We start from the raw sequence: 27,795 nt of genomic DNA, 5'->3' as shown, positions 1-27,795 counted from the left end.
ATGCCGTAATAAAAAAGAAACCTGAAGCTGTTTCCTAAAATCCCTGCTTTCCTGATTAAACTTTACCTCATGTTCACAAACTTTTTCAACTGTACACTAGCCATGGAAAGCTGACGGCACAACTTAAGCATATCTAATATTATTTCTAGAGTCAAAAATAATAAGAATCATCTTTATCTTATGCACTTTCTTAAGATCTAATTACCTAAGGTCAAAACATAACCAAAGTATGCTTTTAAAAAAAATCAGGGAGCTCCCTGGTGGCCTACTGGTTAGGATTCCAGGCTTTCACTGCCGTGGCCCAGGTTCAATCCCTGGTTGGGGAACTGAGATCCCACAAGCTGTGCAGCTCCGCCAAAAAAAAAAAAAAAAAAAAAAAAAATCAAACCATATAAAAGAGTGTACAAATGCTACTAAAGGAGCAAAGATCATGTGTTATATAGCGGATAAATTATATATGACTCCAAAATTATTTAAATTATAAGGCATCTGTGATATATGATGCTTATTCCTGGTAAATATAAGTAAATAAACGTTAATGATCTGTGGTCTAAAAGAGACTACCTGCCTAACTTAAAGATAGCTAAGGAAATTCCCTGGTGGTCCAGTGGTTAGGACTCTGGGCTTCCATTACAGGGGGCACGGGCTAGATCCCTGGTCGGGAAACTAAGATCCTGCAAGCCGCACAGTGTGGCCAAAAATAAATAAATAAATAAATAAATAAATAAATAAATAAATAAAATAAAGATAGCTAAGGTCCATGACAAGGTTTATTAAAATGGAGCCTCCCCTTGATTTTGGGAGGCCCAGGTCGGAGTGGGGGTTGGGGGAAGGTGTAATGCCCCCCAGGCAGAGACGACCCCCTGTCCCCAGCTGGCCTAGCCTACTCAAACCTGGTATATGAGTGGGTGAACGCAGCCATCTTCTTCAGCATCGTCAACACCGTTGCAACCACTTGGACCCTCCCCAGCCTCCCAAGTGCATCACAGCTCTATGTCTTCGTGGAATCGCACTTTGACAGTGGCATCAACAACTGGCTTTGCATGTACATGTATGACCACATTGGTGGGGAGCACTCTGCGGTAATTCCAGAGTTGGGGGCCAATGTGGCCACATTTGCCATCACCACTCTGTGGCTTGGGCCTTGTGATAATGCCTACCTGTGGTCATGTCTTAACTGCTTTGGCCTCAACTTTGAGCTCTGGGTACAGAAACTGGCAGAGTGGGGGTCCCTAGCGCAAATTGAGGCCTCTCTGTGGGAGCAGATGTCCCGCAGGGTCTCAGCCATCTTTGGGGCCATGAACTTCTGGGCCATCATCATGTACAACCTTGTAAGCCTGAGCAGCCTTGAGTTCACAGAGCTGGTCGCCCAGTGCCTGCTACTCACAGGGTTCCCCCAGACCACACTGACCATCCTGTTTGTCACCTACTGGGGTGTCCAGCGGGTGAAAGAGCGAGAACGAACCCTGGTGCTGGAGGAGGAACAGAAGCAGGACAAAGAGAAGCTGGAATAGTAGGGAGGGGGACGGGCTCTTCTCAGCTACTCCTGCGCCCAGGTCTAGGCCAGGCCAGGTGGGGCCTGACTAATACAATAAAAGACTTTTCTGGACTTCCCTGGTGGCGCAGTGGTTGAGAATCTGCCTGCCAATGCAGGGGACGTGGGTTCGAGCCCTGGTCCGGGAAGATCCCACATGCTGCGGAGCAGCTGAGCCCGTGAGCCACAACTACTGAGCCTGTGCATCTGGAGCCTGTGCTCCACAACAAGAGAGGTCGCGATAGTGACAGGCCCGCGCACCGCGATGAAGGGTGGCCCTCGCTCGCCGCAACTGGAGAGAGCCCTCGCACAGAAAGGAAGACCCAACGCAGCCATAAATAAATAAATAAAAATTAAAAAAAAAAAAACTTTTCTACCACGAACAACAACAACAACAACAATAATAATAAAAGGCACATTGATTTACTCCTGTTTCATGAAATGTCAGGGTATGTGTGGGGTTGTGTGAAACTTTCAAAGAAGGCTTTTTACATTTATTTATTTATTTATTTATTTATTTAAGCCGCGCCCTACGGCATGTGGGATCTTAGTTCCCCTACCAGGGAAAGAACCTGTGCCCTCTGCATTAGGAGTGTGGAGTCTTAACCACTGGATTGCCAGGGAAGTCCCCAAAGAAGGCTTTTTAGGTAGTTATTGCTATATCCAGTCTTTATGGTATTCATGTATTGCCCATATTTTAAAAAAAACTGCCTGGGACATCCCTGGTGGTCCCGTGGTTAAGCCTTCGCCTTCCACTGCAGGGGGTGCGGGTTCAATCCCTGGTCAGAGAGCTAAGATCCCACAGGCCTCAATGGTCAAAAAACCAAAACATAAAACAGAAGCAGGGGCTTCCCTGGTGGCGCAGTGGTTAAGAATCCGCCTGTCAATGCAGGGGACACGGGTCCGAGCCCTCGTCCGGCAAGATCCCACATGCCGCGGAGCAAGCAAGCCCGTACGCCACAACTACTGAGCCTGCGCTCTAGAGCCTGTGAGCCGCAACTACTGAAGCCCGCGTGCCTAGAGCCCGTGCTCTGCAATAAGGGAAGCCTGCGCACCGCCACGAAGAGCAGCCCCCGCTCGCCGCAACCAGGGAAAGCCTGCGCGCAGAAACAAAGACCCAACGCAGCCAAAATAAATAAATAAATAAATTTATATTAAAAAAAGAACAACAAAAAACAGAATAAGTATTGTAACAAATTCCATGAAGACTTTAAAAAAAATTTATTTATTTATGCCTGCATTGGGTCTTCGTTGCTGCGCGTGGGCTTTCTCTGGTTGCGGCGAGCGGGGGCTACTCTTCGTTGCGGTGCGCATGCTCCTCATTGCGGTGGCTTCTCTTGTTGCAGAGCTCAGGCTCTAGGCGCACAGGCTTCAGTAGTTGTGGCTCACGGGCTTAGTTGCTCCGTGGCATGTGGGATCTTCCTGGACCAGGGCTCGAACCCGTGTTCCCTTCATTTGCAGGCAGATTCTCAACCACTGCACCACCAGGGAAGTCCCAAACCAGTCCCTCTTTCTGTTTCCCCTCTTCTGTTAATGGTCCATCAAGTCTTTTAACCACCTTAGCCAAAAACTTTGCATCAGTTTTGACTTATCCTATTCCTTGCCTTCCATATTTAATTCCTTAGCAAGCCCAGAAGGTGCTATCTCCTCCATCCATTTTATTTCTGATTATGTTTTCATGCTCTCACCAACTCTCTTGCCTGGATTACTGCAAAAGCTTCCTAACTGGCTTCTTTACTGTCAGATCTGTCAGTGACTGTCTTCCCAATTATTGTATTCATCTCTCCCTGATTAATTCTTCCAAAACATAGCTGTCACCAGTTTCTTATTAGCCACTAAATTAAGTCTAAACTCTTTAGCCCAAGATTGAAACTGTTCATGATATAACCTTGACCTATTTCTCTAATGTTATTGGTCAGTGGTCTGCCATACAAGTGTTGGGGAGTCAAGGAGAGGGGGTCAAGAATCTTAAGACAGGCAAACTGGACAATTCTTTGTTCTTTGACCAAGCTGAGTTTCCTTATTTGTGTGTGTGTGTGTGTGTGTTTGTGTGTATGTGCACCTGTGCATGCATGTGTATACATGTATGTGTGTTTGCCCTGGCCCATGCTTGGGTGTGTCAAAAGCCTGTTCAATTACTTCCTTCCCTCAGGATCTCTGACAAACATGGTCTGTCTTTCTTCTGCATCCCTACTTTTTATTTGTGTATGTTATTTATTTTACTATTAGGTTCACATTCATTCCATGAAATAGTACATTCATTGAGGGAAGGGATTCATTTTTCTCCATTTCTTTAGCCTCTGGCCACTAGTTGCTATCTATTCTAGCAGTGAAAGACAGACATAGAAAGGCTTGGTCTTTAAGTAGAGCCACCATTGTATATCACCTATTCAGAGTCAAGTGACATATCAAATGAACAAAACAGATAATTCCTACCTTCATGGAGCTTACATTCTAGTGGGGGGAAACTAATAATAAAAACATTTTATATATATTATAAGCACTGGTAAATGCTGTGGAAAAAATTAAAGGAGAGAAAAGAGATAGTGAGTTTTGGTAGGGGTGAGGGTGGAGTGGGTAGTAATTTTAAATATTACAGCCAGAAAAGGCCTCCTTGAGAAGCTTACATTTGTGGAAAACCTGAAGAAGGATATAGAAAGAATAAGTTACATGGAATATCTAGGGGAAAAGTAGTACAGGTGGAAAGAACAGCATGTGCAGAGGCCCTGAGGGAATCATGCCAGGTATTTATGAGGAACAAAGAAGCCAGTGTGACTGAAGGAAGTTCTAGGAGTTGAGGCCAGAGATATAACAGGAAACCAGTAGACCATTTTAAGAATTCCCCCAAGTGATATGGGAAGCCATTGAAGGGTTTGGGGATAAGGTGTGACAAGATTTGTTTTAGGTTTTAAAGAATTGTTTTGGCTGCCATATTAGGAACGAAAGTAGGAAGCAAGAGAAAGCAGGGAGATTAATTAGGAAATTACTCAAGGTTTATGGACTGAGGTTGGAGTTGTGATTTAATGAAATGAGGAAAGGTTGCAGGAGTAGTATGTTTGGGAAAGAAGATGAGGAATTTGGTTTTGGATATGATAAATAGATGCCAGTTAGATATACAGGTGGAGATGTGGGAAATATGGATCAATAGATTTGGAGAGTGGGTGGGAAGGGCTGGAGATTAGGAGTCATCCCAATGACTACATATAAATGGTATTTAAAAGCCTGAGGTTGGGTAAGATCTCTGAGAGTGAGTGTAATAACATCTGTAGGTTGAGTAGTTTAGCTGTAACCAGCTGAGTAGAGAAGAAATAATTGGATGTTTAAGTCACTAGACTTGTCGGTTATCATGTATATAAACTTTCCATCCTAGGTCTGGATTGAGTTTTGGAGTTGAGGGCCATTACGTGATAAATTAAATCTGTAAGGTGCATCTCATTTGAAACAGAAATGGATTAGAAGAGATACCAGTACAGCTTACAGGACAGGGGAAAAATACACATTAGCACTAGGAGCTGGGACAGCTTTGCTAGTTACGTAATATGAAAGCATAGACCTTTCTCTTTTTTTGTTACATAAAAAAAACCTGGGGACTTCCCTGGTGGCGCAGTGGTTAAGAATCCGCCTGCCAATGCAGGGGACACAGGTTCGAGCCCTGGTCTGGAAAGATCCCACATGCCGCGGAGCAACTAAGCCCGTGTGCCACAATTATGAGCCTGCGCTCTCGAGCCTGTGAGCCACAACTACTGAAGCCCGCGCGCCTAGAGCCTGAGCTCTGCAACAAGAAGCCTGTGCACCACAGCAAAGAGTAGCCTCTGCTCGCCACAACTAGAGAAAGCCCGTGCACAGCAAAAAAGACCCAACTCAGCCAAAAATAAATAAATAAACAAACAAACAAAAAACCTTAGGGAGGTTGTTCTTGTACTTTTTTATTGTAATAAAACATACTTCAGGGATTACCTGGCAGTCCAGTGGTTACGACTCTGCACTTCCACTACAGGGGGCACGGGTTCAATCCCCGGTCACTCCGCAAGCCGCACGGCCAAAAAAAAAATAATAATAAAAAATAAAATTACTCTTTTAACCATTTTTAAGTGTACAATTCAGTAGTATTAATTACATTCACAATGTTGTGCAACCATCCCCACTTTTGGGAGCTTTCAATTCTTCACATTAGACATGCAAATTATTAATAATGATATTATTATATGGGTCTGTATTTTCTGGTAGAAATTGAATATTGGGAACATGGGAAAAAATAAATTTGAAATCTGGACTCATCATTAATGATAAATGTCGGCTAGAAACACCTTGCAGAGGCATATCCATAGAAGGAGAAAGTGGGGACCAGTGTCAATAATAGGGAAGATTGGAGTAAGTATTAACGAAAATTATAATAGGTAATTTCTGAAAAAGAAGATAAAAGTTCAGAACAACTTTGGTCACAAAGAATAGGAATGAATTTTGCTCAAGCTGGAGGTGATGAGGGACGCACAGTAAGAGAATAGTGCTGGGTAAGGGGTGGTTTGAAAAAAATAGTCTTGTAATACAGCGGGGTCAGGGAGAAGAAACTGGGAGGTTCCTGAGAGTTTAGGAGTTGGTGGGGAGTAAAGCGGTGGAATTTGAGAGCTAAGCACAAAGCACAGATTCAGAAAGTCCTGGCAAGGCAGAAGTATTTGTGTAATTCATAGGGCCCCAAAGAAAGAAGAACTTGCTTTAGCAATTATTTCTTTGGCAGAGGGGTTGGGGGTGGAATAGAAGCTTAGTTGGGGGGGGTGGTTAGGGAGGCAGAATGTGAGGTTCAGCGAGAAGATCTGAGAAGGCAGAGCTGATCAGGTGGGAGACAGTGTAATTTCAGAAGTTCCTGGAAAGAGTGAGGAACCAAAGGTTGGTTCTGGAAAGGGTTCATTTTGGGGAGGTCAGAAGGCAGCCCGATGGACGGTTACATGTCGATCGATGATCAATATGGGTTGATGGATGGGGGAGAGATTTCTGAGGTGGTGGGTTTTGGAAGGACCTTCTCGCTGGCCATGCTTCCCTTCTTCCGCCTGTAACAGAAGACGCCTGCACAGCGAGGCCAGAAGTAGAGATGTGGGGCGAGGCTGGAGAGATAGGGGAGGCGTCCAGCCCCGGCGACTCCCGCTTCGGGCCTTGACCCAGGCCCCGCCCCTGGCCTACGCCATCAGCCAGCGCCGCGCCGCCCGTGGTGTTCCGTCCCGCCGTGCGGCGGTCGGTGCCCTGTCACCGCCTGCTCTGGCCATGGCGAGGGCCCTTGGGTTGTAAATTGGCGACCGAAGCTCCCGACGCGGCCCTGGTCCTGATGGCGGCGGCGGCGGCCCTGGCAGCGGCCGAGCCACCTCCCGCGATGCCGCAGGCGGCAGGAGCCGGAGGGCCAGCTGCCCGCAGAGATTTCTACTGGCTGCGCTCCTTCCTGGCCGGAGGTGGGTTTCCGCCGGGAGCACCTGGCCGCGCACGGAGTGGCCGGGGCGGGATCCGGGGCAGGTCGGGTGTATGCGGCCGCGATGACATTCTTGGACTCTGGCTGCTCCAACGCCCTGCCAGGTGTTTGCCCGGACCCGCTGTAACCTCTAAGAATCCCTTGACTAATGACAGCAGGATCCTGGGGAGGAAGGGCCTCACGCTGTCGAGGAGCGGCTGGAGCCTTGGAAAGGCTGAACCAGGCACCAGTTCTTCAGGGTTGGAGAGCAGGAAAAAGAGGGGAGTCCCTTTCTTAAAGGACGTCAGGGTTTCAGTGCAACATGCTGGGCACTCCTTTCTTTTAAAAAGACTGTGCACGACCCGAGAGTAGAATTGGATTTTGCTGTTTGCTTAAAAGAAAATAAACATTGGAGGTCAGCTTTTTAAGGATGACGGGGAAATTGTGCAAAACTTGTCTACAACCAAAACTGGTTCCGGTGATTCTAGAAAACTGTGCCACAGGTACTTGACAGGTAGCTGGTGCAGCCCTACTATTGGGGTGACGGTCGGGCCAGAAGTTTCATATTGTCTCTCAGATATTTCTGCTTTCCCATATAGAGGTGTTTCAGTCTCTACCCTCTCTTAGTTGACTGTCTGGGTTGTCATCACTTAATTATTTGTAAAGGCTGGGAATTTTTAAAATTCCACATTATGAGGACTTGTAGAAAGATATCTGTACGCTGCAATAGTATTAAGAATTATTTTGTTCTGCTGATAAAAAGGACATTCATTTATTTATACAAGGAATATTTGAGTGTCTGCTACATGCTCAGTGTACATTAGGGAATAAAACAAAGATCCTAGAGTTTACATTGGTTGGGGACTTGTTGTGAGAAAGGCAATAAGCAAAATGAAAAAATAAGTTATATAGTATATTAGAACATGACGAATGGAATGGGAAGAAGGAAAAAGGAGAATGGGGCAAGGAAATGGAGAGGCTACGTGGGTACAGTATTAAATAGGATAATTCGTGATAAGTCTCATTGGGAGGATCACACTTGAGCAAACTTGAAAAAGTGAGGGAGTTTAGCAAGTTGATGTCTAAGAAGGAGCCTTCCAGGTGGGGAGAAAAGCTAAAGCAAAGTCTTCAAAGTCAGGGAGGACCTTATTGGTTCAAAGAACAGCTGTGAGACCTATGTGGCTGGAGCCAGGTGGTGCTGATGGGGGAAGGAGATTAGAAAGTTAAAGGGGGCAGGAAATGAAGGGTCTTGTAAACCACTGTAAAGATTCTAACTTTTACTTGGAGTGAAGTAGGGAGCCATTGCAGGTCTTTAGTAGAGAAGTGACATGATATGACATGTTTCCAAAGGATTACTTGGGCTGTTCTGTGGAGAATAACTGCAGGGATGTAAATATGGAAGCAGGGAGACCAGTTTGGTGGTTATTGCAGTAATTCAGATGATAGATGATGGTAGCTTGGATCAGGTTAGTAGCAGGGGAGGTGGTGAAAAATTGTGATAATCTGGATATAGATAGAATAAATGATTTTCTGACAGATTAGATATGGGTAAAGAAGAGAAGTCAAGGGGGACTTATTTTGGTTTGAGCAGCTGAAAGGATGAAGTTGTCATTGACTGAAATGGGAAGCCTGTAGTTGGGACAACGTTCATGATGGTTGTTGGGGGAGATCAGGAATTCAGTTTTGGACACGTTACATTTTGTGATGTTGACTAGACATTGGAGTAGAGTCTTGGTAATATGTAGGCAAGGTTAGCAACCAGGTGATGCAAATTGGTACAACCTCTTTGGAGAACTGGCTGGGTAGTTATGAAGCTGAACATTTGTATACCTGCAGTTGATCTAGCAGTTGTATGATCCAGCAGTTCCACTTTTAGGTATATACCCAACATATCTATTTCTGCTCTTTTTTTTTTTTTAACATCTTTATTGGAGTATAATTGCTTTACAATGGTGTGTTAGTTTCTGCTTTATAACAAAGTGAATCAGTTATACATATACATATGTTCCCATCTATTTCTGCTCTTATTTGTGATATTCATAATATCCCCAAAGCAGAATCAACCCAAATGTCCATCAATGTTAGAATGTATAACAAGGGACTTCTCTGGTGAGCCAGTGGTTAAGAATCCCCCTTCCAGTGCAGGGGACACAGGTTCAGTCCCTGGTCGGGGAACTAGGATCCCACCTGTGGGGTAACTAAGCCCGTGCTCCACAACTACTGAGCCCGTGCGCCACAACTAGAGAGCCCACGTGATGCAACTACAGAGCCCACATGCTCTGGCCACAACTAGAGAGAAGCCTGCACACTGCAGCGAAGAGCCTATGTGCTGCAACTAAGACCCAATGCAGCCAAAAATAAATAAATTAATAATTTTTTTTAAAAAAAAGAATGTCCAACAAAATATGGTATAATCATACAGTGAAATACTGTGCAGCACTGAAAATGAGTAAATTCCCGCGACACCAACAATGTGTATGAATCTCACAAGCATAATGATGAACAGAAGAAGCCAGATATAGTGTATACTGTGTGATTTTATTTGTATAAAGTTCAAAAACAGCCAAAACTAAATCCATGTTGTTAGAACTCGGAAGGCTGATTGGTTGTCTCTGAGAAGGAGCAAATAGTGATTTGAGGAGAGGGACTTCTGGGAGGCTGGTAATGAATTTACCAGCGGAGTGGTCTTTATGTGGGTGTATTCACCTTACTGTAATTCATTAAGTGGCATACTTGTGATTTGTGCACTTTTCTCTATATATCTTACACTTTACTACACAAAATCTATTAAGAGGAAGAAAGAAATTGGAGACAGCAAGTATAGGAAACTCTGCAATGGAATCTTGATTAAGCTGTGTACTTTTTAGAACCTTGCACAATATTTTTGTTTGTTTTTATAGTTTTTTTAAACATCAGGTTAATTAAAGTATAATTTATATACAGTAAAGTTCACCCTTTTTCGTGTGTACAGTTGAATGAGTTTTGACAAATGTGTTTTGTAATGACCACCACAGTCAAGATATAGAATAGTTCCATAACCCCCAATTATTTCCACTTTCCTTTGTACTCATGCCTTTCCTCTCATCTCCAACCCTTGGCAGCCACTGATCTGTTTTCTGTCTCTGTAGTCTTGCCTTTCCCAGAATGTTATATAAATGTAATCATACAATATGTAGTTTTCTGAGTCTGGCTTCCTTCACTTAGCAAAATGCATTTAAGTTGCATCCATGTGTATGTATCAGTAATGTGCTCCTTTTTGTTACTGAGTAGTAGTATTGCATTGTATGGATTTATCAGTATCATCTATTGTGAAAATTTGCTTTGTTTTCTAGTTTTTTGTTATTTGGATAAAATGAGTATAAAAAGTTGCACACAGATTTTTATAACCATTATAGGCGCTCCTGGTCCAAGTAATATGAGAAAATACCATTGGGCAAGTTACTTAACCTCCCTTTGCCTCAGTTTCCCCATCCTTTAAATGGGAAAATACGAGTACCTACCTCAGAATGTAATTGTAATGATTAAATGAGAAAATACCTGTAAAAGCCTTGGCACAGTGCCTGCAGTTGAATCTCTTAGCCTAGTACCTAGTACAAAGGAAACCATACGTGTTTTTTATTGGTAATTAGCAGTGGTCTTTGGCAAATATCTTTTTTTAAAAAAAATAAATAAATAAATTTATTTATTTTTGGCTGCATTGGGTCTTCATTGCTGCATGCGGGCTTTCTCTAGTTGTGGTGAGCGGGGGCTACTCTTCGTTGTGGTGCACAGTCTTCTCATTGCCGTGGCTTCTCTTGTTGCAGAGCACTGGCTCTAGGCGTACGGGCTTCAGTAGTTGCGGCATATGGGTTCAGTAGTTGTGGCTTGTGGGCTCTAGAGCGCAGGCTCAGTAGTTGTGGCGCACGGGCTTCGTTGCTCCGCAGCATGCAGGATCTTCCCGGACCAGGGCTTGAACCCGTGTCTCCTGCATTGGCAGGCGGATTCTTAACCACTGTGCCACCAGAGAAGTCCTCTTTGGCAAATATCTTAAGTTCAGCTGTTCAAAATGAAGATAAAGGCTACTTGACCTTACTCAGTGGACTTTTGTGATGATTAATTGAGCTATAAAGTGATGTGATAAGCAAGTAAAGATATTATTAAAGGAACCTACTTATTCACCAGATTCTAAATAATTTTTATATGGTTATTTCATAATGAATGGGAAGATAATAATATAAAAAACTATTCTGAAACCAAATGTACCCGAGTGAGAATTATTTTTAGCTTATCCTCAGTTTTGAGTGGCCATGACTGTTATTTCCATTAGTTCAGATAAGAGAAGCTTGATATAGAAACTTATATGTGGATTTAATATTTGAGTATAAATAGGCATTTTATTTTTAGGTATTTCAGAATATGCATTTTAGCATCAGTTACATGCTGAGCTATTAAGTAAATGTGTGTGGATTTTGAGTGATTTTGTCTTATATTTTTAAAAGTTTGTAAAGTAAGACTCTTCATTCATTCAATAAACAGGTATTGAGTACCTGTTAGGTGCCAGGCCCTGAACTGGTCTCTGGGGATGCAGTAGTAAAGAGACTCACAATATCCCAGTCCTCTTGTACCTTCCTTAACAAACATGCAATGATGAAGAGCTTAACATAACCATAAAAAAGACACCAAGGACTTTTTTGTCCACCTTTTTATAATAGTAACAACTCATTTGGTTGAGTGCTTACTACATGTAAGGTACTTTACAAAAGTGTCTTAGATGGTTCAGGCTACTATAACAAAAATACTGTAATCTGGGTGACTTATAAACAACAAACTTCTTTCTCATAGTTCTGGAAACTGGGAAGTCCAAGGTCATGGTGCCAGCAAATATCTGGGGAGGACCTGCTTCCTCGTAGCTGGTGTTTCTACATGGTGGAAGGGGCCAGGGATCTCTCTGGGGCCTCTTTTTTTTTTTTTTGGCCGCACCGCACGGCCTGCGGAATCCTAGTTCCCCGACCAGGGATCGAACCCGTGCCCCCCTGCAGTGGAAGCACAGAGCCTTAAACACTGGACCTCCAGGGAAGTCCCTCTGGGGCCTCTTTTATAAGGGCATTAATTCCGTTCATGAGGGTCCTAATCACCTCCTCTAATACCACCTCCCACCTCTAAATATCATCACTAGGAATTAGTTTTCAACATATGAATTTTGGGGGGACACAGACAGTCTGTAGCAAAAAATCTTTATATATTGTCACCTTAGAAGCATACCAAGCTATTAGGGCTCACCTGGGTTCTGATTTATGCTAAAGCCCATGTATGCACTTTACTGTCATCCACATGTCTGCACAGTGGCATGTGGTAGGGACCAAATACATAATTGCTGAGTGGATAAATGAATGACTGAATTTTACGGGTGAAATTTGATTATTTCAATGAGAAGTCATCCAGAAGAAGAAGATGTTATTTCAAACAGAGGCTTATAGGTGGGTAAATCCCTCCAAGTGTCTGTCTCCATAACCACATTTAGCAAGATTCCAGTGTTCATCAGGAATTAGGGGGCAGATTTACACTCTTCAAACTTATTAAGTCGGACGTGCTCAATAATTAAATTGTAGAGAATGGGGGCCCATCATCTACATATCCCTGCTACTGGGCAGTTCTACCCATGGAGATCAAATTAGAGATTAGAGGGTGTGCTAGCCTCTAAATAATGATTTCCATCTGGAAAGAAATGGTATGGAATTTCTTCCTGATCTTTTCAAATTTTTTAGGTATTGCTGGATGCTGTGCCAAAACAACAGTTGCTCCTTTGGATCGAGTGAAGGTTTTATTACAAGCTCACAATCACCATTACAAACACTTGGGTGAGTTAATGGATGCTAAAGAGAAAAATGAAAATGTTATCCATCTGCTGTCTTCGTTTCTAGTTGTGAATTATAGTGGAAAGAGGACACAAAAAGGAGTTCAAGTTTGGGGGCAGATTTTACGAGGGATGTATCTCTTATCCATTTTAATCGTTTCATTTGCAATAGTGGTTATATATGTTTATCATTTTAGGGTACTAATGTACTCTAAAATCTTTGGATCATTGAAGTAAGTACTACATATTTGTTTATTGAGATTAACAAATCACATCCTTAACAGACACACATAATAGCTCAGCTTGATTTTAAAAAAAAATCCAACTAGTGATAGAGATAAGGTTTATTCCTTTAAACACTTAAGCATGTGTTGTAGATATCTTAGGGCAAGCAGAATCCAATGCAATTAGTATATATGGATAAACTTGCATTGTTAAAAAAATATCGAGCCCTTAGTTGTTCCTTGTAAACATAAAAATCAGCTATTATAATTAACATGGACACTCTAATATATCATTGGTGGGAGTAAGGATTTTTTATAGCCTTTTTGGAGGGCATTTTGGTAATATGCATCAAAAGTCTTGAAAAGATACATATTCTTTGGCCTTGCAATTCTAGTTCTAGGAGGTTGTTTCAAGGAAGTAATCAGAAATGTGCTCAAATATGCATATACAAGAATCAAAGCATTATTTATGTTGGTTGAAAAAAAAAAAAGAGCCAACCAAAATGTTTAATAATAGGGAATTGGCTAAGTTAAATAATAAGTATTACTTAAATAAATAAGTCCATATTATAGACTATTTTGCAATCATAAAAAATTGTAAAAGAATATTAATTGACTAGGAAGAATGTTCATAATATATTAGTTAAATGAAAAAATATTGCAAATGGTTTAATCATATTGCATTTTATCTAAGTAAACGTGTTTAGACAAAAGGCTAGAAGGAGAAATATGAACATTAAGTGGTTAATTTTCAGTGGTGAGATTATAGGTATTTTTTTTCCTCTAAGCTAATTTGTAATACATGTTGAACATATATTAAATTTTCAATTAGAGGGAAAAAGCTTTAAAAGAAAAAATTTAATGTGGATAGAGACCAAGAAAGAAGTTAGGTCAAGGCAACTAACTCATACCACTCCATTGCTTTACAGTTTCATGCTTCAGTAATGGGAATGATGTGTGCTCTGCATGATCTATGCATCATTTTTAAGAAAGATATTTAACAGAGTGAATAAGAATCAATTATTTTAACAATTGAGTTTTTAAAATGTGATTTTATATTTATTGTCTCATTTTCCTGTCAATATTTTTAATACAAAGTAAGTCTGTTCTTTAAATTGAAAGAAAAATTTTGCTAATATCTTAGTGTCCAGAAATGAATTCTATATCTTCACAGTGTACTGCTCATGTATAGAAAAAATCAGACCTTTGAACTTATTGAGAGATTATATAAAACTGGAAAGGAAGGAAATGATTTTCTTTTGTAGTCTAAATTGAGGGTGAAAAGGAGATGAATTATATTACCCAGTATCTCGTGGTGTTTGACAGTGACCCAGCATATGAACGTCTGAGCAGTATTGTTTTATTCTTTTAAACTTCTCCCCATGCTGATGTATGTTGTTTTGTTTCCTGATTTGTAATCGTTAGTTTACATATTCACATTAGATTTCACGCTCTACAGGGCTGCATGCCACGGGTTACAGTGTACCCTACAAGGCATGCAAAATTTGAAACAGAATTCCTGTAGTGCAACAATGAACTATTGGTGTAGTGTATGGAGTTTCCTGTATCTTTAAAATATACAAGCCAAAAGAAAAGCATTAGTGGCTTATTAATTTATTTTAAAAATATTGTTGGCATTTTATTCTAGGTGCCTCCCTTTTTACGTGCATAAGATAGTTTTTCAGTTTTGCTTAAATTTAAAAACATGATTTTTCACAGTCAAAGATGATAAAGATATGCTACTGAATAAAACTTTTACTTTAGCTTCTTTTAAAACGTGTATGGCGTTATTTCCAAGGCATCAAAAACTACTTTTTATTTTGAATCAAAATTATTGTGGCCAAATGAAAAGGAAGGGGTATAATTAGAATTTCTTCTTCCCCAATTTGCACCAAGTGTAAAGAATTTTTTCCTGTAATATATTAAAAATCTTTGAACTCCATTTAACTTTTTACAGTCAATGTGATATAAAAACAGGTAGATGAATCATAATAGGATTCTTTAAAAATCCTTTAAATTTTGTTATTTTTACATTTTATTTATTTTTATTTTTTGAATGTATAATATTTTCACAAGTTCATAATTCAAAAAGTACAAAAGCAAACGTCTTCCTCCTTGTCCCCTCGTTAGAATCAAGCATCTACAGTTTTCTTCCATTTTCCTTCAGAGCTTATGTATATATACACAAGCATATGCTTATATTTTACCAACTGTTAGTTCCTTGTAATCCTATGTTGACAAAATAAAGATACAGAAAAGGATCTAAATAACACACAAGCTTGATATAACATAGACAAGAGGACTTTGCACCCTGCAGAGAATACATATTCTTTCCAAATATGCTTGTAACACATGCAAAAATTGGTTCAGTGTTATGCCATAAAGAAAATTTCAATTTCCCGAAGTAAAAATAGTACAGACTATAGGTTGAAGGAGAAAAATAACGTCATTATCTCAATGGATATTTAAATGCCATTCGAAAACATTCAATATCCAGTCTTCCTCTGTTTGTCTTTCTGTGTTATTTTGTTTTAGGTGAGATTTTTGTGCAAAGCATTTGGTTAGACATTGCCTTTTAACAGAATTTGAGAGTCTTTGGCTTTTAATAGAAGGATTTATATCTTTTAGATTTTTTTTTCAATCATAGATTTATGTTTTCTGTTCATTGTGCTTTTCTTGTATCCTCCCCAGCCCCCCTCCCCCCTCCCCTGCTCCTTGTTTCCTGGATTTCCTTTTTTTAAAAAAAATTTTATTTATTTATTGGCCCCATGGCATGTGGGATCCTAGTTCCTCCCCCGCCCCAGGGATCGAACCTGTGCTCCCCTGCACTGGAAGCGCAGTCTTAACCACTGGACCGCCACGGAAGTCCCTGGATTTCCTTTTTTTGAAATAACTTTATTTCACTTCTACTAATGATTTCTCTTTAAATATTTGTAACAATCAAAGAGTTTTAGAGAATAATATAATAAACATATGTGGAGCTGCACAGAACTTCAGAAATAAACATCATCAGTACAGTTGAAACCTCCTCTGTACTCTCTCTCATCGTCAGCCTTCCTGTTCCTGCTAGGTGGCCACTGTTCTAAGTTTGATTGCCCTTAAATTATTACAAACACATTTGAATAAAATTAAACTGGGCTTATCATTAGTCTTCTCTTCCAGCAAGAGGATGTCTTTGATAGAATTTTTTTAGGGAGGGGTGAATATATTTAGTTGTATTATTCATGTATTTTGGAAGAACTTTATATTATACATATAGCTGTATGTGTGTGTATATATATATATATATATATATATATATAGTAGAATTCTATTTTTTTTTTTTTTTTTCCCCTGGCCGCACCACATGGCTTGCGACATCTCAGTTCCCCGACCAGGGATTGACCCCGGACCACAGCAGTGAAAGCCTGGAATCCTAATTACTAGGCCACCAGGGAACTCCCCAAATAGAATTCTTTTTAATACATTATTAGTCCACTTAGATATCTGCTTATTAAAAATGCTTTTAGAGTATATCTTTTCTTAGATGTTAGTAAGTACCTACAGTTTTAATTTCTGCGAAGGGATCAAAATGTTACTTGAATTCTAAACTTCGAAATGAGCCCAGTGATTTACTTTCATGTTTGATCTAATTTTTGTTTGAAAAATTTGGAAAGGAACCTGAATTTAAATAGTTTAATATTGGAATTTAAATAGTTTAATAATGGAATGTAGAAGTCTGTACTGCAAATAGGATTAGTGATTGACGTTATTAGAATAATAAACATATCAGTATATCGGATCAGAACTCAGGCCTTTGTTTATCTGTATTCCTAATTAAAGTATACTACTAATGAAAATTTGCCCCCCAATTTAAATAGTTTTTTAATTGGTAGGTTTTTTATTTGTTTCTTTTATTTAGCAGCTTCTTTCGTAAACAAACCACACAGGTATCTGGGTCAGTCTGGGAAACCTTCCTTCGTCCTTCCAGATACTCATCCGCAGTGCATTATCTGGATGTTGAATATATTTCTATTAATATTCTTTTAGGTTGCTAGGGATTAATATAATTTACAATAATTATAAATATAATTTACTATAATTCGTAGCTGTTCTTGCTATAGTATGTTTTATATTTTTACATGAGGAATATTTACATAATTTGGACATATGATGTATTTTAAGTAGCTTTAACTGTTATACAGAAATTACTATTCATGTAATTCCTCAAGCAAAATTATATCATGAATGATGGCATAGTAATCTTTATCTGTGATTGTCATGAAAATTTGAATTTAGGTAGTTTTCTCTGTTTTAATAGTATTTTTCTTCTAAAAATCTTTTTAAAAATAGGAGTATTTTCTGCATTGCGTGCTGTTCCCCAAAAGGAGGGATACCTTGGATTGTATAAAGGGAATGGTGCAATGATGATTCGAATTTTTCCTTATGGTGCAATCCAGTTTATGGCATTTGAGCATTATAAAACGGTACTTGAACCTTTATCTTGTTTTCCTCTTTTGTGTCTTTGAATATCGTACTTAATTGACAAGGCATTTGCTTTGACCTTTAAAGTTACTTTGGATGAATGGATAAAGTAATGCCTTTTTGAAAGACTAAGGCTTGTGATAGTTTAAGTTTTTAAACATAACTTGGTTTTGGAGTTATCTGTTCCAGGATTGTTAGTCATTTTTGAGTAAATTGTTTATGTTCATACTTATGAAGAAGAGCCAAAGTATCCTTCAAGTAGCTAATAATAAATCCATAAAATATTAATAGCTTTTTGATATGCTTTTTGTTTCTCAGTTGTAGGAGAGGAACATTGCAACTTTGGATTTTCTTATTAAATAAACTAGTGAGACCATATTGTGAAAGTCTGTTTTTGAGTAATGCTGTAAGTTAACAGCTTTTCCCATCATACTAAGTTTCTCTTTTCTGGCTGACTGAAAGTTTATTCTCTCAAACATCTTAACACAGAAAGGAGTTTAATGAATTAAATTTCATAGGTATCTTAAGAATAATTTTTTTAAAATTATCATAGGGTATCTTAAAATGAAAAGTAAGCAGTATCAAGACTTCACTGTCTATAGTAGTATTTTATTCCTACTACTCCCATTCACACTTTAAGTATTTGTGGTCATCAATGTGTAATATAGTACATTTGGCAAGATTGCTTCTGTAAAGTGCATAATTTGATGTTTTTGGTTTCTAGTTAATTACTACAAAACTGGGAGTTTCTGGTCATGTACACAGATTAATGGCTGGGTCCATGGCAGGTAAGAGGAGTGGGTAATTTTTTGTTTTTAACTGAAGCAGAGTTGATTCACAATGTTGTGCCATCTCTGCTGTACAGCAAAGTGACTCAGTTATACACATAGAGACATTCTTTTTTTTATATTCTTTTCCATTATGGTTTATCACAGGATACTGAATGTAGTTCCCTGTGCTATACAGGCGTGGGTACATTTTATTTCTGCAAATTAATTTTCTATTAAAATACTTAATTTGCTTTAGGTAATATGTGTGACATTGATTAAGTGGCACACATTTGTTATCTTCCTATGCTCAATTATGCAAGAAATCATTAATATCCCAACTCAGAGTGTTTTACAGTAGGAGATGTAAGGAGCAGTCTAAACTTACAGCTATGTGAAAATCATACGTTCCCTTTGACAGTTCTCCTTCTGGAAATGTTTATTTTTTTCTTTCAAAAAATTTAAAAAAATTATAATGACTATAGTAATACATATTCCTATACAATGAAAATAGTTCTGCTCCCTAGAAGCAATCACTATTAGCAGTTTCTTACGTGTGCTTTTTTTTTTTTTTTTTAAGATTTAATTCTTTTTAATTATTTATTTATTTATTTATTTATTTATGGCTGTGTTGGGTCTTCGTTTCTGTGCGAGGGCTTTCTCTAGTTGCGGCAAGCGGGGGCCACTCTTCATCGCGGTGCGCGGGCCTCTCACTATCGCGGCCTCTCTTGTTGCGGAGCACAGCCTCCAGACGCGCAGCCTCAGTAATTGTGGCTCACGGGCCCAGTTGCTCCGTGGCATGTGGGATCTTCCCAGACCAGGGCTCGAACCCGTGTGCCCTGCATTGGCAGGCAGATTCTCAACCACTGCGCCACCAGGGAAGCCCTTACGTGTGCTTTTTTCCAATACTATTCTATAGGATTAGAACTTTTATAGTTATCTTAGGACTCTCTTCTGTATCAGTACATAGATCTTTCTTAATTTTGTGAAGAACTGTGTTATAGTCTAAGGTAAAAATGGCCCATTATTTATTTACTCAGTCCCCTATTGATTGACGTTTGGGATATTTAAAATTTTTGTTTTGCAAATAACACATTGTACTTGTGTGAATATATCTGTAGAATAATTTTCAGAAGGGAAATTACTTTATCAGAGGATATGTGTATTTAATTTTTGATAAACCTTTCCAAACAACTGATCTCCATAATGCTTTCAGTAGCCCTTTCCCCTACATACCATATCAACACTGGGCCTTATTAAATTTTTAGTATTTGGCAATTAATTATGAGTAAGGTTGATCAGCTTTTCAAATGTTTATTGACCATTTGTATTTCTTACTTTCAGCCTTGAATTGCTTCTATTCTTTAAATATTCATTTTTATGAGTTTGGGAATTAAGACATTATTTTTTTTTCTGTCAAATATTGCTATTATTTTATTTCCCAGTTCTAGATTTGTCTTTTAACCTTATTTGTGATTTTTTTGGAAAAATCATCCAAAAGTTCCCCCCCATATAGAAGTATTACATAGCCAAATGGGTTAGTCTTTTCCTCTGTGGCTTCAAAATTTTTTGAATTGTGTTGAGAAATGCCTTCCCCATTCTAAGATAAAAACATTTATTCATGTTTTCCACTAAAACTTTTTTTTATATTGATTTTTTTTTTATGTTAGATTTTCATTGTTTTTTTGTTTCTCACACCAAAAGGTAATTTAAGTATGTAGCAATAGAAGAGTGGTAAAAAAAATCCATGTCAGAATTCTATACTTCCAGTACTAGATTTTTTTTGTACATTTGTAGAATTGTATTTATTGACAGAGAAGGATGTTTACATCATATGTAGAAAGAAAGGAAGTTACGAAAGAGAATGTTTAATATGCTATATCATATTTTGGTTTTTAAAAAGTAAATACATATGTAAATATTCATTAAAAAAACATCTGCAAGGTTATAAACCAACATGTTAACAGTTTTTATTTCTGCTAATGGAAATAAGACCATTGGAAGGTGGTATATCAAAATCTTAACTATGTGGTTATCACAAGGTTTGTAGGATTTCAGTTGATTTTTTTGGACCTAGATTTATAATGTCCAACCTGACCTACCTTATCCATGGTTTTGCCTTACGCAATGTTTATTTAACTCTTTTTGACTTCTGGCAGACTGACCCAAGATCAATAAGTATTAAAAATAACCAGGAATAGTATCTGAAATATTTAGCAAACCAACCGTAGAGGTACTAACAAATAGGACAGACTCTGAAAGCCTCCAACTAACTTTTTCATGGCTGGATCAGGAGACGGTATATGGTGGTGGTGGGAGCTCTGGTTGAGGGAGAGGCTACCAGAGTCATGATGCGGGAGATCTTGGAAGCTGGAGCAACAGCTATTTGTCAACTGCTATAGAAATATTTTAATATTTTACACTGGCATGGCAGTCCTGGTGAGTAACATTAGCTAGCATGTATTGTTCACTTGCTTTGTACCCTTCACAGACCTGAGCACTTGCCATGTAATCTTTGAGTACTTGACATGTAGGTCACAGAAAGATACTGTGAGGAAAGTGCTATGATTATCTCTCATTTTACAGAAGGAAAATTTTAGTAAAGTTTCCAAATCTTAAAATTTATGATTTCTTACATCACTTTAAAATTTTTTTGTCTCTTAAATTTGATTTTATAAGTGACAGGTCAAATTTTTTCTTTTAGGGTTGTAGGAAAGATGAAGTAGGATTATGAATATGAGTAAAATCCTAAAGACTTCGTATTATTTCCTTTTCGTGCACTTGATTATTTCTTGACTAGCATGTTCAAATGGTGCTTTTAGCTTCATATTTCTGAAATGAAAGACATGTTAACATCAAGGTTTCAATATACACTAGAAAATAATAATAAACCAAAGGAACTTCAAGTATAAATTTTAATTTTTAAAGAAAAGAGTTTTAAAAAATTCTAGCTATAAAAAAAAAAAAAAAAAATTCTAGCTATTATAGATAAGACTAGTGCTTCCATTAACCAATATTTCTCTTTTTATTATCATGTTTAAGTAATTATAATTTACATTTTGCTTTTATGATTTTAAACAGTTGAAATAAATGTTCTGCTTAATTTTATTTATATCTGGTATCTTTGCTTCTGTACCTTTGGTGGTCTTTGAACATAAGTTTGGAAATTTTATATTTGCCAAAATTAAAAATGGTATGTTTTTCATGATCATTTCAACAGAGCTTATTTTAAAGCTTTTTTGAACTTCAACCTTTTCCCTCATCCTACAACTACAATCCAGTACATGTTGAATCTCAGTCATTCAAAAAGGAAAAACTAGAGACTGAGAATCAAGGTTTGTATATTTAAGGAAGGCCTTCTCTTTTCTTTCTGTATGTTTCACTTGTTTGAAATAAATCTTGATCTGCCAGTTCCTATGAAACTAAGAGTGACAGGATAGAGAAGAAGAAAAAGAAGGAAGTTGTCAGAAACCAGAAGCAATGAGCTGAGTTCTGCTTGTGGCCGTTTCTGGTCTACTCTAGTTTAGAGCTGGGCCTAAGGCTGGGAGGTCAAATGGACAGAACACTTACTGCCTGGGATCGTGGCTGGCCTCCATTACATACATGTCCTTTGACTATGGCAGGTCATCTGAGCCTTCCATAATTCATTTATCCATTTGTTAAAGTAGAACTTATGATTGCCCAACTCTCTTTCTTTCTTAGTTGTTCTGAGGGTCGGAGTAGAGAATTCTGTGAAAACATTCTGAAAGATCTGAGGTCCTCCATAAGTATGGGGGAATGTTATTAAACCTTCCATGCCAGCGGCCTGTTACATTTCTTGAGCCAGCCACTTGAATTCCTTATTCCTCAGAAAACGAACAACCCAATCAAAAAATGGGCAGGGCTTCCCTGGTGGTGCAGTGGTTGAGAATCTGCCTGCTAATGCAGGGGACACGGGTTCGAGCCCTGGTCCGGGAAGATCCCACATGCCTCGGAGCGACTGGGCCCGTGAGCCACAACTACTGAGCCTGCGCATCTGGAGCCTGTGCTCCACAACAAGAGAGGCCGCGATACTGAGAGGCCCGCGCACCGTAATGAAGAGTGGCCCCCGCTTGCCGCAACTAGAGGAAGCCCTCGCACAGAAACGAAGACCCAACACAGTCAAACAAACAAATAAATAAATAAATATATATATATATATATATATATATATGCTAATAATTAAAAAAAAAAAAATGGGCAGAAGACCTAAATAGACATTTCTCCAAAGAAGATATCCAGATGGCCAACAGGCAAATGAAAAGATGCTGAACATCGCTAATTATTAGAGAAATGCAAATCAAAACCCCAATGAGGTGTCACCTCACACCAGTCAGAATGGCTATTATCAAAAAGTCTACAAATAATAAATTCTGGAGAGAGTGTGGAGAAAAAGGAACTTAATGATGTGGTAGTTTTAAAAAGCATTGACAGAGTCATCATGAAGTGAATCAGAACTTAGTTGGAGGGACTTCCCTGGTGGTCCAGTGGCTAAAACTCTGCGCTCTCAATGCAGGGGGCCCGGGTTTGATTCCTGGTCAGGGAACTAGATCCCACATGCTACAACTAAAGAACCCACATGCTGCAACTAAAAGATCCCGCGTGCTGCAACTAAGACCTAGCGCAGCCAAATAAATAAATAAATGTTTAAAAAAAAAACTTAGTTGGATATCCCCAAACTTACTTTACAGTGCAGTATTGTTTTTCGTTTGAACAATATAAGATGTCATAATCTTTTCTGTATTTAGAGCTTTTAGACTTTTACGGCTTCTGAAAGTCTAAATCCAGCCTGTAGAGGGCTTCATAATTTTATACTTAGAGTGAAGGGTAAAATACGACTATCAGAAGAATAGTTCTCACCTCCCACTTATTCCAAGGATAAATAAACATTTAAAATCTTAAGGAGTTTTCAAGATTTATCAGAGTACAAAATTATTAAAAATCTTCTTGCTAAATTCTAAAGTTTAAAGTTACATTTAAATCACTGAGTTGCTTTTAGAAATAGTGAACAACAGCAACAACAAAAAACTTTGTAAGCTTTAAACATCCTGGTTAAAAGGTTTTGTTTTTCTTTAGGAAGATTTGATTGCTCAAATTCAGAAGAAATATACCATATAAAAACATGGTGAAGTAAACTGGCCAAAAAATTGTAAAACTAGATCATCAGTTTAGCATTGTAGTAATCATTGGCATTATTTTTACCATTCTTTGATGTACAATTAGGTTATGCCAGTTCCTCAGCCTGACTCATGGTCTTACAGATTTTAAACTAATGCCTCCTTTACCTTTAGGAATTTCTGGATGTCCTCATTTTCTACCAATTTACCGTTTTAATCACTTTGTTAATTCAGTTATTTCATGTTAAACCACTTGAAACCAGTAAGAAGACAATGAGAAGGCTTGGAGCATGTGAGAAGGAAAGAAGAAATAAATGGAGTCAGGGAGAACAAATAGGAGAGGCAAGACGAAAGTGATCCAGATAGGGAGTAGAAAAAAAATATGGGAGTTGTAAAAATTTACAGAAGCATAAAGAAATAAAATGAATAGTGATGATCTGGGCAAATCCTTGCAAAATCTGATGTTCAACCAAATTGTGTCAGGATGATCAAGCCTTAAAATGGTCAGCCTTTTTATTTTTTCTATATTTGTTAAACTCCTTAATATGAGCCATTTTCAATAAACATGGAACTAGTTTATAGATAATCTCTCCTCATTTTATTTTGTAAAATTTTCCCTTGCAAAATATTTAGCACAAGCTGCAAAAAATTAAGCCAAGCTGCGAAATATGTAGTTTTATAAATATCTGGATAATAAGGTATTTGCTGTGACTTAAATGTGATATTATTGCCAAACCTTGTCTTAGGAACATCACATTTGTACTGTATTAGTTTAGATTCAGCTTCAAAGAGGCCATTTAGAAGAGTCACTGCCTTGGCTGCCAGACATGGCTGGTTTGAATACCAATAGATAAAAAACAAGTTAAATAGTTTGAAAATGAATAGCTTGAAAACAAATGGCTCAGATGAGCAGCTCAAAATCAAATTGGTTGAAATGAGGAACTGACATTTCTAATCACTGAACTGATGGAATTTCTGAACTAAAAATTTAAGTTTAGAAAGTACTAATTAAATGTTTGAGAAAAGAAGATTACAGGGAAGGCAATATATGTTGTGATATGAGCCAGAAAACTTAGTCTCAAATTCTACTCTGTGATACAGAAACTGTGAATTTGGTCAACTCACATAACTACTTTGAGCCTCAATTTTCTACCTTGTAGGATTGTTGGTGGTATTTGGTATGTGAGGATTAGAGGTGGTGTTTGTAAAGTGCCTGGTATGGTGTGCTTGGCACATAGTAGACAGTCTTTATTGTTATGTGCAAACTAAAAAAAGGAAGGTTTAAAATATCACTTACAGCTAAATCACAGATAAGTTAATCGTAAATCAGCATTTCTTCTATGAGTCTAACCTGTTCTGAGTATCATTAGGCTAATCTTGATACAAAGTATTGCTTGCTTTTAAAATTAAACATTTTCAAACTGACTTTCTGCTCATTGTCTAAAGGAATTGAGTCTTCGTCATTCTCGAGAGAACTAAGGGGGGAAAAGAGAACGAAGGGTTGCATGTGTTTGCATTAAAGTATTAACAGTGGGCTTCCCTGGTGGCGCAGTGGTTGAGAATCTGCCTGCCAATGCAGGGGACACGGGCTCGAGCCCTGGTCTGGGAAGATCCCACATGCCGCGGAGCAACTAGGCCCGTGAGCCACAACTACTGAGCCTGCACGTCTGGAGCCTGTGCTCCGCAACAAGAGAGGCTGCGATAGTGAGAGGCCCGCGCACCGCAACGAAGAGTGACCCCCGCCTGCCACAACTAGAGAAAGCCCTAGCACAGAAACGAAGACCCAACATAGCAATCAATGAATCAATAAATAAATCTTAAAAAAAAAAAAAAAAAGTATTAACAGTATATTAGCTGTGTAGATTTTTAGCTCAGAGATAATGTTACAATCACCCAGGTAGAGATGCCATGAGAGATACCTAGATAATAACATAAAGAACATTGTTTTCTAGTCCATGTATAAGGAATGGCGAACTGATTTAGATTTTTGGGAGAGTGGCAGAAGCTCTGAAAATTAGTATAGATTTAAGTTTGGGCTAATAAAAATGGATGCAAGTTACAGTAGCATTTGCTCAGTAAATGGGGTAAGGTATCTCAGGTCTATTTAAATAATATTAAACAAATACTAAAAATTTAACACTGGGTATTCCTTGGCAGTCCAGTGGTTAGGACTCTGTGCTTCCACTGCAGGGGGCACAGGTTCGATCCCTGGAGAGGGAACTAAGATCCCGCAAGCCATGTGGTGCAGCCAAAATAATAATAATAATAATAATAATAATGATAGTAATAATAATACAATGTCAAAAAAAATTAAAACTAAAAAGTTAAATTAGGTTAAGAATACAGAAATCACTTAAATTGCCACTTTTATATGACTAGTATGCTATTGTAGGCCAAAGTTGTGGCAAAAAAAATTATATTTTCATTTGGTAAGACTAATAAAAAGATGAAATTATCATGTTAAAAGCCTACAGAGAAAAAGAAAGTCATGACAATACCTCAAGCTCTTCCTATCCAACCTGGGCCTGGCAGGATGGCTCCTGCAAAGAAGGGTGGTGAGACGAAGCGTCTATCTGCTCACCAACCAGGTCGTGACCAGGGAATACACCATTAACATTCACAAGCACATCCCTGGAGTGGACTTCAAGAGTGTGCCCCTCAGGTACTCAAAGAGATCCAGAAATTGGCCAGCAAGGAGATGAGAACTCCCAGTGTGCTCATTGACACTATGCCTAACAAAGCTGTCTGGGCCAAAGATATGAGGAATATCCCTACCATATCTGTGTGCGGTTGTCCAGAAAACATAATGATGATGAAGATTCACCAAACAAGCTCTATATGTTGGTTACCTATGTACCAAGGAGGTAACCACTTTCAAAAATCTGTCACCACGTTCAGAAATCTACACAGTTGATGTGGAAGGGAACTGACCACTGATTGTCAAAGAAAGTTATAAAACTGCCCCCCCCCCAAAAAAAAAAAGAAAAAGAATGTCATATGAGAAACCAAAATAACACAGAGTGTTTTTTTGCCCATCCAGTGTTGGAAAAATTATCTAATAATTGAATATTCTACTTGTCTAATAATTATCTAATACTTCTGATAAGTTAGAGGAATAGGACTTATATTCTAACGGATGACATTATAAATCAGCACAATCATTCTGGAAGGCAATTTCTATTAAAAGCCTTATGCATTGTCCTAATAATTCTATTTTAGGAATTTATCCATAATGAAATATTTAGTTATAAGGACATTCATCAAAGCACTGTTTACTATTACAATATCATGTAGCAAATAATGGAGACAACCTAAATGTCTAAGAGGATTGTTTAAATAAATTATAGTACATCCAGGTAATGTTTTTCTCATGTAGAAAGATGTTCACAATATAATGTAAAGCAGGAAAAATTGACTACGAAATAGAATTACACCATTATTGTGGGGTTTTTTTTAATAAATTTATTTTATTTTATTTATTTTATTTTTGGCTGCGTTGGGTCTTCGTTGCTGCACGCGGGCTTTTCTCTGGTTGCGGCGAGCGGGGGCTACTCTTCATTGTGGTGTGCAGGCTTCTCATTGTGGTGGCTTCTGTTGTTGCAGAGCATGGACTCTAGGCATGCGGGCCTCAGTAGTTGTGGCACACAGGGTCAGCAGTTTGGCTCACGGGCTCAAGAGTGCAGGCTCAGTAGTTGTGGCGCACGGGCTTAGTTGCTCTGCAGCAAGTGGGATCTTCCCGGACCAGGGCTCAAACCAGTGTCCCCTGCATTGGCAGGTGGATTCTTAACCATTGTGCCACCAGGGAAACACATTGTCATGTTTTAAATGTATGTATGTGTTTAGATGTGTGTAAATGCCCCTGTATAAAAGGTTTGTAATATTATATATTTAGGTGGTTATTACTGGAGGATGAATATATATATTTAAAAATTTTTGATTGTCTATATTTTCTAATTTTTTTACCTTGAGCATTTATTTCTTTTGTACTTTACAAAAATAGAAGATTATTTTTAATTTTAAACATAACTGATACATAACTATACCTCAGTAAAAAAGATACAAATAAAAATTCAGCTGGGAGACTTCCCTGGTGGCGCAGTGGTTGAGAATCTGCCTGCCAATGCAGGGGACATGGGTTCGAGCCCTGGTCCGGGAAGATCCCCCATGCTGCAGAGCAACTAAGCCCAGGCGCCACAACTACTGAGCCTGTGCACTAGAGCCCGCGAGCCACAACTAGTGAGCCCATGTGCCACAACTACTGAAGCCCAGGCGCCTAGAGCCCACGCTCTGCAACAAGAGAAGCCACCACAATGAGAAGCCCATGCACCGCAACGAAGAGTAGTCCCCGCTCACCGCAACTGGAGAAAGCCCGCACGCAGCAACGAATACCCAACGCAGCCAAAA

At 38.7% G+C, this 27,795-nt stretch overlaps 1 protein-coding gene and 1 pseudogene across 6 annotated transcripts in view; both read left to right on the top strand.

Annotated features, from left to right (window-relative positions):
- Positions 1 to 1,514, top strand: LOC137767636 (protein-cysteine N-palmitoyltransferase HHAT-like protein pseudogene; annotated as a pseudogene).
- A 5,222-nt stretch (positions 1,515 to 6,736) lies between these two features.
- Positions 6,737 to 27,795, top strand: part of SLC25A16 (solute carrier family 25 member 16) — an 88,949-nt gene continuing 67,890 nt past the window's right edge. For 5 of the 6 annotated variants that reach the window (XM_068547687.1, XM_068547686.1, XM_068547688.1 and 2 more), the window contains exons 1-4: positions 6,746 to 6,972; positions 12,713 to 12,805; positions 17,358 to 17,491; positions 18,214 to 18,277. In XM_068547687.1, the coding sequence (XP_068403788.1) occupies positions 6,852 to 6,972; positions 12,713 to 12,805; positions 17,358 to 17,491; positions 18,214 to 18,277 (412 nt within the window). In that variant the 5' untranslated portion in view covers positions 6,746 to 6,851. Of the gene's footprint in view, positions 6,973 to 12,712; positions 12,806 to 17,357; positions 17,492 to 18,213; positions 18,278 to 27,795 lie in introns of all 6 variants that reach the window. The other variant, XM_068547689.1, reaches the window with a different exon arrangement.

The sequence above is a fragment of the Eschrichtius robustus genome, chromosome 7 (assembly GCF_028021215.1).
Source record: "Eschrichtius robustus isolate mEscRob2 chromosome 7, mEscRob2.pri, whole genome shotgun sequence".
In the NCBI taxonomy this organism is placed as follows: domain Eukaryota; kingdom Metazoa; phylum Chordata; class Mammalia; order Artiodactyla; family Eschrichtiidae; genus Eschrichtius; species Eschrichtius robustus.
Note: the sequence above shows the minus strand (reverse complement) of the source record. Positions and strands in the feature narration are given on the sequence as shown.